Raw genomic sequence first — 12,154 nt, forward strand, 5'->3', positions numbered from 1 at the left:
TTTCTTTCTTTCTTTCTTTCTTTCTTTCTTTCTTTCTTTCTTTCTTTTGAGAGAGAGAGAGAGAGCACGCATGCAAGCTGGGGGGAAGGCAGAGGGAGAGGGAGAGAAAGAATCCCAATCCCAATCTCCATGCTCAGTGCAGAGCCCAACGTATGCTCAATCTCATGACCCTGAGGTCATGACCTGAGCCCAAATCAAGAGTTAGATGCTTAACTGACTGAGCCACCCAGGTGCCCCCAGAATGCCATCTTAAGGTGAAGATGTAATGATATAAATGAAGTGTCCCTTCCAGCTAGACATGGTGAATTTGTTTCACTTCAGCACTACTCTTGGCACTATTCTTGGTACCAATAACAGGCTGAATTGAATTTTTTTTTTTAAAGATTTTATTTATTTATTTGAAGAGAGAAACACAGTGAGAGAGGGAACTCAAGCAGGGGGAGTGGCAGAGGGAGAAGCAGGCTTCCCGCGGAGCAGGGAGCCCAATGTGGGGCTCGATCCTAGGACCCCGGGATCATGACCTGAGCCGAAGGCAGACACTTAACGACTGAGCCACCCAGGCGCCCCTGGCTGAATTGAATTTTTACAATTACCTTGTTTCATATGTTTCACTGGGATATGTCTCCTATTTCACTTGAAAATTCAAGAATAAGGATGACTACAGGAAATAATTAGGACAGATATAATGATAATCATGAATACAAAAAGAAAAAGTATCAAGTGTGTGCAGTTCTGGAGTTTCTGAAGCCCTTGAACCTTTTCTTTTATAGCTATCCTGACTTCATGTTTGGTAGAAGGAAGATATGTAACGAATTTGAGCTTTGGCCCAAGCATTCAGCCCAAATCTATTTGGCTTCAATTTCAGCCTTGATCTTCGGAAAACTGAAGGGCTAAATGGCTATCCATTTCTGGTATTCCTGAGCTAGTGTGTGAACAGTGATCTTGTGATCATGCCCATGATCATTGTATCTAATCAATGTTACTATATCTATAGCAGAAACAGAATACAATTGATTTTAGATTTATTGTTAATGTATGAATATTCACTCTCAAATATGGACAAGCATTCTACATATAACTTATAATAAAATTCTTATGTACTAAATATGTTGAAATTCTGAAGTATAAATGCATCTTTATTATTGTAAAAGCAAAATGTTGCACTAACTAATGAGGATTGTGATTTCTGTTAATTTTATGTGCAAAACAATGATTAAGGACTTATTCTAGTTAATAAAAGAAATATATTGAATTTAACATGAACAATAAGAGAATACTATAGCCACATATATTTAGGGATGTTATATAATTTTGTGTCAACAGATGTTTATAAAAGATTAAATCATTAAAATGTCATAATTGTACTCTGTAAAATTTTTAGTAAACTCTCATCCATAACATTTTCCAAAATAATCTTTTGGAACTGTGTTTAATTCCATTTAGGACATCAGGGTTTCAAAAAAATGTCTAATTTATAAACATTTTATATCTTGTGAGTATAAACTAAAAGCAAAATGCCAACTTTATCATTTCAAAATTCCATGAAAAGGAAAAACCAAAGAATCTTGTACAAAGATATCCCAGGTAAGTCATTTTCAGTTCAAACTCAATAAGGCATATAAAAACAGTGAAAAAAAAAGAAGACAGATATGGGGAAAAATATGGTACCCAAACCTATTTTCCCACAAATATTATGAGAAAACTTACAAGACTGCCTTTTAAAAAGTCCCTTCTTTTCAATTTTATCTTAGTTTCTAGAGACGATGTGCATTGTAAACATGACCATAACTGGCACCTTATATGGAAGAGGTGGCCAAAAACACTGGGCTCCTCTACTGACCTCAGTTGAAACTGAACACCTATTTAGTATCAGAAATGCGAAAGATCAGTGCTGACAAATTAATTCAGCTAATTAAAAAATGTTTGACTATTAAATGCTTTAAAAATCAAGCTGAATAATAATTATGTTTTAAGAATGAAATTTCAGGTTTATTTTTCTATCTTAGAAGTTCATCTCATGATGATGACATTCAATGTTTGCCAAGTGTTGATGTTAACTCTGGCCCTTGGCCTTTGAACAGAACGGGCAGTGCACTTGATCCGTAGCTAGGAAGCAATCAGGTCCCATCTGTCTAACTGGGTAAACCTCTGAAAGCAAACCCCACTGCAAGCAAAGCTCTCAGTCACCTCTGCCGCTGTTGCACGTCACTACAAGAAGAGTTCCCACCTCAGTGGCACATTTTCCACTTTTCTGATGATGGAATTTCTGCCATTGTCAAGAGAAAGAAAATTTACGTGCTTTAGATAGACATAAGCACTATTAACTCAAGTATCTTTTGACCTTTAAACAAGAACATCTGGTTGGAAAGCCTTAAAAGAAAAATAAAGCTGTTTCCTTTCCAAGCTGGGCAGGTAAGATGCATTCTCGGTATCCGAAATGACAATTCTGCCTGAATTCCTTCACTGAACCCTCTATCTCTTCCTTTCATGATCACTTAACATAATGGTTAGGGTCTGTGTTATTTGGACACATAATCTACTTGTTATTCACCACAGGTCACTGTGGTCAGGGCTAGGAATCATCTCATTGAGAAAGCATAAGTCCCAAGGATTAATGTAAAAATTGCAAAACTTCAACACTTTGAGTCAACATGCAATATCAGCACCTACCTTCTCTTTATTGGTTCTTTTGGGGTGATGTTTTTGATTACCAAAGTAACATGCTTTTACCAAATGAGTGCAATTTTATGCTGAGAACTCAGCTGGCAACTCACAGATAGAATGACAGAGAGAGAGAGAGAAGCAGCAAATACTTATACTTTGTAAAAGTGCGAGCATGCCTCTCTGCTTAAACCCTGAAAACATAGGGTTGAAACAATTTTTAAAAATAAAATAAAGGGCAGACAGTCTCCCTTCTGCTGTCCTACCCACTGCTCTCTTGCAGTGTATTCAATAAACTTCCATCTCTTAAAATAAAATAAAATATAAGAGAAGAGAAAAAAGAAAAGAAAAAAAAGAAAAGAAAAGAAAAGAAAAGAAAAGAAAAGAAAAGAAAAGAAAAGAAGAGAAGAGAAGAGAAGAGAAGAGAAGAGAAGAGAAAAGAAAAAAAAATACAGAGCAGGAGTTGGCTGGAGGCTCTATGGTCCCTGGCTTTTTTGACTGTGTCATTTGGAATTTCCCTTGATTGGCGATATAGGTCATACCGCATTCTGGGAACAAAATCCCCTGTGCTGCCCTCTTTGTGTAAAGCTTTCTCCCAGTTTGGTACAGAAATTCTAGGAGAATTGGTTTGGCTTCATCTTAGAATTGCACATTTCAGAAATAGTGGACTATATTCATCAGACCCTTTTTCTTTGAGGATCACCACCCCAGTTAAGTCTCATGAACCAGCCCTCATTGGTCCTCTACATTTTACTTGAACTTGGTCTTAGAATGAAAATTAAATGAGGAGTAAGTGGAGAGGTGAGGAAGAGAGCAGGAGGAATTTCAGTTATCTCCTCATTAGGATATACGATTTTCAGGTCTTCCAGTGACCTTAGCATTCTAACCGGAGTTTCTGCCCATAAGCAACAAACAAGTAATTCTCTATTTCTCTCTCCATTGATTATAGAACCTGAACGATATGCCTCATTTTATGTGTGTTGCAGGATGGACAATGCCGGACGCATTAGATTGATAACCTCTTGGGTTTTTAATTAAATGACCCCAGTGGCTCATTTTACTTTTCATGGATGGTAAGAATACCTAGAACCATAAAACATGATGCAGTTGCCACTCAATCCAGTAAACAATAATGATGACATTGCTACCGAACCTTGCAAATTTAATCTATTATCAGCCCAATATAACTAACAAGATCAGTGTGTTATTAATACAGTTTCACCTTGTTAACGGTGCTGCTTAAGTGGACAATTGGTATATTTAGAAACATATTTTTATGACTAAGGAAATGGTAACTTTTTTATTCTCTAAAAATAAACTTCGTGTTTGTAACATTCACAATAGGATTATTCTCAAACAGGAAATGATCCAAAGGGATATCATCAAAGAAGCGCACTGTGATCTCAGGGTTCTGTATTCAACCCAAAATAACATAAAAGTTTCAAAATAGCAAAATAGCACAGACCTTCATAACAATAGATATAAGATCTCAAATTATTTTTCAGTGATTAAATTAAATAGATGCTACTAATATCTGTTAAAGTTAGAGTAAATTTCATTAAGAGTTAATCGTACCTATAGACATTGCAGCTGTCGCTTCCATAACAGGATTTGACACTGTGGTTGGTTTCAATACAGATGTTTTTGTTGGAGAAATTGTTGCTGATGGTAATACATGAGTGGTTATACTGTTAACATCTGCAAAAAGGAAACTGTGTTAAAGTAGCTGCATTAAAGTTTACATTTATTTTGCCAAATAACAGACTAGTATATTTAAGCAAAGTAAACTGTATGTATACTCCTGCTATGCCAGTAAGTAAGGCATGGATTTGAAATTAATTTTCTAATTGTAATAAATTCAGCCTTCGGTTCAGTATTCATTCACTAACTCCATCTGCTTCTCACCAATGGCATGGATTTTCAAGATAGCTGTCAGAAGCAGTCTATAGCGAAACAAAATGCTATCTGACAAAACTAGTGAGAAATACTTGTACAAATTTGAAATTTAACAATATTTTTAAGCCAACTTAATGAACATTGTCAGATGAAATAATTAAATGGACGTTCTCTGGGCAGTGGATGTTTTACTAAATATTTTCATAGCACATTGAAATTATTAAGTAGTAAAATGTCAGTATTAGTATATCTCTTCCTGATATAAAGCATTTCTCCCTACTTTCTCTCTCTTATATATTCCAAAGGGAGACAATAAATTTTGTTTTTTTGTTTTTTTAAGAAAGACAATAAATTTTAAAGAAATTCAACATTGCAACATGCCTAAATTTCTGACAATGGAACCATCATAAATCTGCATTTTCAAATGATTTATTTCTCTAAATTGTAACAGTCAAAGGCACCAAAATGAAGGTGATACATTGTTATGTATATTACATGTTTACTTTTAATAATACTTCTTTGGCAATAGAAAGTCAATATTTAATAATAATTCTTAAAATTCCCATTGAAATATTATTATTTTTTCAAAGTGAAGTATGTAGGACTTAATTCTCAGTGATTTATGGAAATATTTGTTTTACATACTATTACTGAATTTATTAGCATTTATAGAATCCTTTTAATCCTGCATTTGTTAGTCTTGTCTCTATACACTACTGTTGCACTGAAGATCAGAAAATAACAAACAAACGTGTACAAAGGACTTAGACAAAGTATTCACGTCCATGGAAGGCATTGTTTTCGCGTTGTTACTTTGTCTGTATAGAGTATATATAGTATAGTACATTAGTTAAGGGGATGGACTTTGAGTGACAAAAGACTTACGTTATCCCAGTCAAACTGGATATGTCATTACAGTAAATACATATCATTAATATGACTTTTCAAATTTAAATTTTATCCAAAATTTTCCTCTTTGAATCCTCTTTTAATCTTGCATGTGAGCGAAAAGCAATATTTCAGATGTCAGGAGATAGAGCGTACTTCCTATTTCATTTTATAGACTTCAGGTGCTTGGAAGTGTTAGCACTTAGCACTGACTTTGTTTATAGACAGTACACAGAAATCACTTGATGTATTCAGCACATATAGATGTTTCACCACATTCAGGAATGACAGAAGTGCCTTTTCACAGGCTTTACAGAAATCAAGTCAAAAGCTTTTTTCACCTCTGGATACACTTCACACCCTTGCTCTCACCACCCCCTCCCCACTCCCCCTGCAGGGAGAAGGAACACAGCAAGCATGCATGATGTTATCTTTTCTGTATTAGTCATTTTGTTATCCTTATCTTTGTTTGCATCCTAGAGTCTATGATGTAACACTGATTTCTAAGTTTAAACTGATGTTGAAGAAAGTAATTCAAAGAAGCACATACCACTTTAACTGGGAAATTCACCTATAAATAACTTAAATGATCCCTATCTGTTGACTTGCTAAATAGTAACAAACTCAATTTCTGGGTATAATCAACATCTCAGAGACTTTTTTTTTTTCCTCCCTTCCTCCCTTCCTTTTTTCCTTTTTCTCTCTTCCACAAATACTTACTGGGTAACTGATGTGAAAGGCATGATTAGATCTAATGAAAGACTCTGTATTGTACTACATGGTATCACCTGTGAGTAGCTCTCAGTCTGGTAAGGAACATGATGCCTATACACAATAAACGACGAAGGATATTCTGTATGGGGTGTGTAGATTAGTGTTTTTCAAACTGCAGGTTATGGTACAAATAAAGAGTAATTAAGATCTAATTAGTAGATTGCAGTTAGAACTTTTGCCAAATGAAAGAGAAAAGAAACATTAGAAGGATATTGCAAATAATGAGGGTAAGTATTGTTTCATGAAGTTCACGTGCACGTGTATGTGTGTATGTGTATTTGAATAAAACATGCATCAGTGCAAAATATGTTTCCTATTGTGATTCCAGTTAAAAATTTGAAAGCTACTGGACAAGAAATTGGGCAAGAGTTTACAAGATAAAGGATGACCACCCTGATGTCATGAGCAAGGGCTCCTTTATGAGAGAGTTGACATAGGAGCTAGAGTTTGAAGAGTAAGTAGCATGTCCACAAGGCTAGAGGAAAGAGCATGGTCAAAGGTCTGGAGGAGAAGTGAGAGGTAACTGAAAGAATTGCAAACAGTTGTGTTTGGCTGGATTGCTCTATGCTATGAAAGGACATAGTGGGCCTTGTCTGGCACAATACTGGAGGCTAGATCATAAAGGACTTTGAACACCAAACGTGGGACTTGGGACTCTATTAACAAGTCAGTGAGGAGCCCTGGAAAGTGACCAAATAGAAATTCTACTGTAGGAAAAACAATGGGGAAACGGGTGGGGTGGGACAATGAGAGGACACCAGCTGAACTGAACGGCAAGTCCCCATTTTTATGTTTACCAATGTCTCTGACCTATTGAAGTCATCATGTGAGATCAGTGAGTTCACATCCATAAAATGACTTACGGCCAACTACAAGTAGGCACATTTTTAATTTTTTTTTTATTTTTTAAAGATTTTATTTATTTATTTGAGAGAGAGAGAATGAGTAAGGGGGAGGAGGAGAGGGAGAGAGAAGCAAACTCCTCACCTAGCAGGGAGCCCAATGCAGGGCTTGATCGCAGGACCTTAAGATTATAACATGAGCCGAAGGCAGACGCTTAATCGACTGAGCCACCCAGGTGAAGTAGGCACACTTTTAACTGCTGTGTGGTAAGATTGAGATGTACTGGAAAGCTTTTCCTCACCAGACTGCAACACGTTTGGCCACTGATTTCCCTGAGTAAAATCTTAAGCCAGTAGCACTCATTAACGTCTCCATTATTCGTTCTTCAGATTGTCCAACAGAGAGAATTCCCTCCTTCGGCAAGGACTGACAAACCACCCCTGAAAATATTGAGTGTCACTGTGTGCCAGGCTCCATGTAAGCACTTCCTGTGGATTAGCTCCTTTAATCCTAAAAAGACGCCATGATGCCAAAACTCATATGATTGCCATTGTACAGATGAGGACACTGGGGCTCAAAAAAGATAAGCAAATTGCCCACATTATGTAGTGGGAAGTAACACAGTTGGAATTTTAATCCAGGCCCCTTTGAATCCAGAGAAGATACTCTTCACCACCACAGATCTTGCTGTGGGAAGCTGGTTCCATGCAAAGCCACATACTCTCGCTCTGCCTGCTCTCTGTCTTTGACAGGGTATGATATTAAAGGGGTAGAAGTGACTAACTAGATGCACAGATGTTCTGCCCTCACATACCTAGGATGAGGAAACAGACAAAATACCTCACCGGGTTTTTTTCTTTAAAAAATACTATCATTTTGTCATATATATATTACATACATACACATATAAAATGTGTCCATCCATAAACATCCATAAAAGGTTCAGACTTAAAGCTTTGAAAGCAATTTCCAATCTACTACAGCTATTTATAAAAATAGAGATTTACTCAGTTGGAAAACTCTGCAAATAGAAACATTCTCTTATAATACGGTGGGAAAGAATTATTCTAACTACCACTGTTGAAGGTTTTATTGACTGTGATGCAAGTAACCACCAGTTATGTTTTTACAGCATTTTCTATAAATTTCTTTTAGGTCTAATTTGATCTCATAATCAACTATTGAGGAAAATGGCTTATTCTGAAGTATTTTCTCTTCACAAGACATATGAGGTAGCATTTCACTTTTCTTTATCTCCAAAGTAATTAAAGATAAATTTAACAAGGAGACCTGTGTTTCATATCTTTGCTTATGACCAACCAGATAGTGCTCTTCTCAGGATGTTGTAAGAAAAACAGATGGCGTTTTGTCCTGATTCCACCCTATACCCATACACCAGCTGAGAGAGCGCAAGAGATACTATGACACTCAGTTTCCTAGGCTTCAAAAGGATGAAGCAGGATTGGGATTTAAAAAAAATAACTATTTTAATTACAGAAATCATGAGAACTTTGAAAATTCAGCTTCTGGCTGAAAAACCAACTATCATATTTTCTCCTCTTTTCAAATGATTAGGTCGTCTACTCCAATCTTCTTAGACATGCTTTATAATTACATTTCTAAGTAACTTACAAGTGGTCTCTAAATGTTAGAGTTTCATCCATCCTCATAATGAGAAGCTATCTCTCCAATTACCTTTTCCCCTACCAAGTCTACATTTAAGGTCCACTGGAAAACCACTACTAGAGAAGATAGATCTTGGTTTCTCTAGATCAATACAAATACTGAATGGCAGTAACTTAGAATTATAAAACTTGAGACCTCAAAAGAACTTTAAAAATCCCACTGTAATAGAATCCCTACATTTTATAGCTTAGAAAATGTATGAGTTTAAGGTAGTTTCAAAAGATCATAACCCAATTACTAAAAAAGGGGCTTTAATTCCTAAATGAGCACTCTATATTATGTAATATAGAAAAATCTTTTTTTTTCCCCAATTCCATTTGAGCATGTGGAATACACTTCTGACAGAGACAATGAAGTTTCCCTTTGAACTATAGGAATAAATATTTACTTTGTGAGTTTTAACCATAAACAAAATTTCAGAAGATAGTTTTAAGCTCTTTAAGGAAATAAAAGAGTGATTTCTTTAGAAATATATAGAGTATATACAAAATGCTAATTACTAAATGGTCTTACAACCCTCAAAGTACCATTATTAGGTAATAACTTCAAAACCTAGATCAACTAATCTATGGAATTAAAGGCAAAGTAGGTAATTTTATATTTCAATAGCTTATAATGTATTATTCTCACTAATTCATGTTGTCTTTATACAAAGCCACCTCCTATACATTCCCACTTCCTCAAGCTTTTAAAAACTTTATATAGATTTTATATTGAAATAAAATAACTGTCAATTGTTCTGTTATCGTTTGAGGATGCTTATCCCCTATGCATCACAGTTTATAATGAACATAGATCCACTTCTTAAACTTGCATGTGATGGTAATGTATAAATTGGGGTGTTATAAACGGCGAGAAGGCCTTTTCTTCATAGCAGTTTGTCAGTAATTGCTAGTATTACAGTCTTGTTCAACTGATACCCTATTATCTTCTTTGTTAATAAATAATCTTCAGTGAAGTTTAAGTTGAAAATTTCAATTTTTTCCTCACTCATCAAAAATATACATATTAAAATGTATTGAAAAAATATAAAAATATAATAAACTAAAAATTGATATAAAAGTAAAATATATTTATATATGAATACAATGAAACAGACAAACACATAAATAAATACTATACAGTACCACTTGCTATATTCCCATCAAAACAGCACCTTCACAAAAGACAAGACACCAACTCTTTTTGATTATCAGTGTCTTATCAACACGATCTTACACTAACAGTGATCCTTCTCCTTTAACATAACAAAATTCACTTTGGTTTATTGCCAACCAAATTAAATGTGGTTAATTTTTTATCAATTAAAAAAATAACAATTATTATGTGATGATGTCTTTGATTTCTTCTATTTGCACTGACCCCAAAATTTCATAATATCCTATTTTAAATGTATAAGTAGCTCACTAACCAATGAACGATTTACCTCAATAAACATTTATTAAGCATCTATTTCTTTTTTTTTTAATATTTTATTTATTTATTTATTTGAGAGAGTGCACGCACAAGCAGGGGGGAGCAGCAGGCTGAGCAGAGAGGGAGAAGCAGACTTCCCGCTGAGCAGGGAGACTGACAGCGGGTTTGATCCCAGGACCCTCGGATCATGACCTGAGTTGAAGGCAGACGCTTAACTGACTGAGCCACCCAAGCACCCAAGCATCGGTTTCATTAGGAACTAAGCAAAAATAGAAAACCATATTTTCCCCAGAGGAACTTAAAGTTTATTTTGATACTCAAGCTATGCATATGTGAAACAACCATAAGATTATGCTAAGGGGCCATATAAAAATGGTGCTCATTAATACTGTGGTAGCTGGTTCTATACAATGTTAAGTGAAGTCAAAGTAAGGTGATGTGTCAGGAATAATCAGAATTACTTTCTCGGGGGAAGAGATTTCAAGAGGAATCAGATAACTGAACACATCAAGGAAAAAAGTTTCATGGGAGAAAAGAAAGAAAGGATATTCAAATAGAAGAAGAAAGTCAACAGTGCCAAGTAAAACAGAGGCCATATAACATGAGGCCTGAAAGGGGCATTGATGATACTAGACACAAGCAGCATCTTTTGGGAGAGGAAAATAGGAAAATCCCATTTTCAATGAAAACATTGAGCTAGTGGCAACTCTTGAAAAAAGGATTTTAAATCGGAAGTACGTTTTCAATTAAGACTCACAAAATACTGTAGCAAGCACACAAGTTTTGAAAATGCTTACATTTCCTAGGTGGAATGAATTTGGGAGATAAGGAAGAAGAAAATCTCATCTCTCACAGTGAGGAAAATATTCAGATAAGAGGGAGAAAGCTGTGCCTGAAAGAGGAATCTCCTCAGGTTGCCAGCCATCTGTGAGGTGGAGAGGGAGTGCCAAGCCTGGCAGGCTCCGAGTGGGGGGGACAGGTGTCTCAGCCACCTGGCCCCTCTGGGGAGAACAGGAAGGCAGGATCACATTGGTGAGTTTCTAAAACAGAAAACAACAATATCTGCAAAATGGACCTGAGAATTCAAGGTTTTTGGCTCACAAGTGGATGGAAGTATACAAGGAAATTTCCTCCACTCGCCCAGATATCAGGCTTGAAATGATGGTGCAGTGCAGTCATTTTCCTTCACAGAAATAGCTGTGACTTTATTTTAAAATTATATTCAATAATAAGGAGATATTTGAGATTGTGGACTCTATTATAAGTGGACTTTGGGTTTTAGGAGTTTCAACTTCTCGAGGCATAAAAAGACAACGGTTGTATTTAATAGTTATAGGGGTGGGAGTAGGAAGGAAAAGGAACAACGTGGCCATACTCTTGGATTTTTAGACCATTGTCCCACCATCCCTCCCTCCGGGCTGTACCCTCAGGTCAGAGAGGAACTGTGATTTGGCAGCTCAAAAAAACATCTTCCAAGGAAACAAGATGCTTAGGCTTCACACATTCTTGTAGGCACCATCAGACTTCACAAGCAAGTCTCTTGGGCTCATCTCATGACTTCAGGAAGGACATGAATTTGGGGGCCCCTCTTGGTCCTGGGAGGAACAGCACCACCCTGTCCCTTCTCTGGGCTCCACGGAGGGGCAGTGATTATAAAGGAGAGCGCAGTCCTAGTCTCTCTCTAATGGCACCTCTGGCTTTCCTCTGGACTTGAGATCTTGGTCTTAACTCCAGGCTCTCCTGAGGGGTTTCTTCAGAAGGGAAGATCTCACTAGACCCTGTTGACCAGCAGATCATGTTTGTTTAGAATTGTAACTTATACCCATGAAATGACATGACAGGAGATGGAAGCAAGACCAGACTTGGCATTTCTGACATTAGCTAACTGTGCAATGTGGCATGAGTCACTCTACTACCTCTCTGGGTCTCAGTTTCCTCTCTATAAAAAGTGTCCATTGAACAACTTCACTTCAACAATAAAATTGTATTA

At 36.3% G+C, this 12,154-nt stretch overlaps 1 protein-coding gene across 1 annotated transcript in view; it reads right to left on the reverse strand.

The window, feature by feature from the left end:
• EMCN (endomucin) overlaps nucleotides 1–12,154 on the reverse strand; it is a 95,870-nt gene that overhangs the window by 50,704 nt on the left and 33,012 nt on the right. The window contains exon 2 of the mRNA XM_035030161.1: nucleotides 4,237–4,359. Coding sequence (XP_034886052.1) covers nucleotides 4,237–4,359 — 123 coding nt within the window. The remainder of the gene's footprint in view (nucleotides 1–4,236; nucleotides 4,360–12,154) is intronic.

Source organism: Mirounga leonina, unplaced genomic scaffold (assembly GCF_011800145.1).
Source record: "Mirounga leonina isolate KUSES-001 unplaced genomic scaffold, KU_Mleo_1.0 Mir_357, whole genome shotgun sequence".
Lineage (NCBI taxonomy): Eukaryota > Metazoa > Chordata > Mammalia > Carnivora > Phocidae > Mirounga > Mirounga leonina.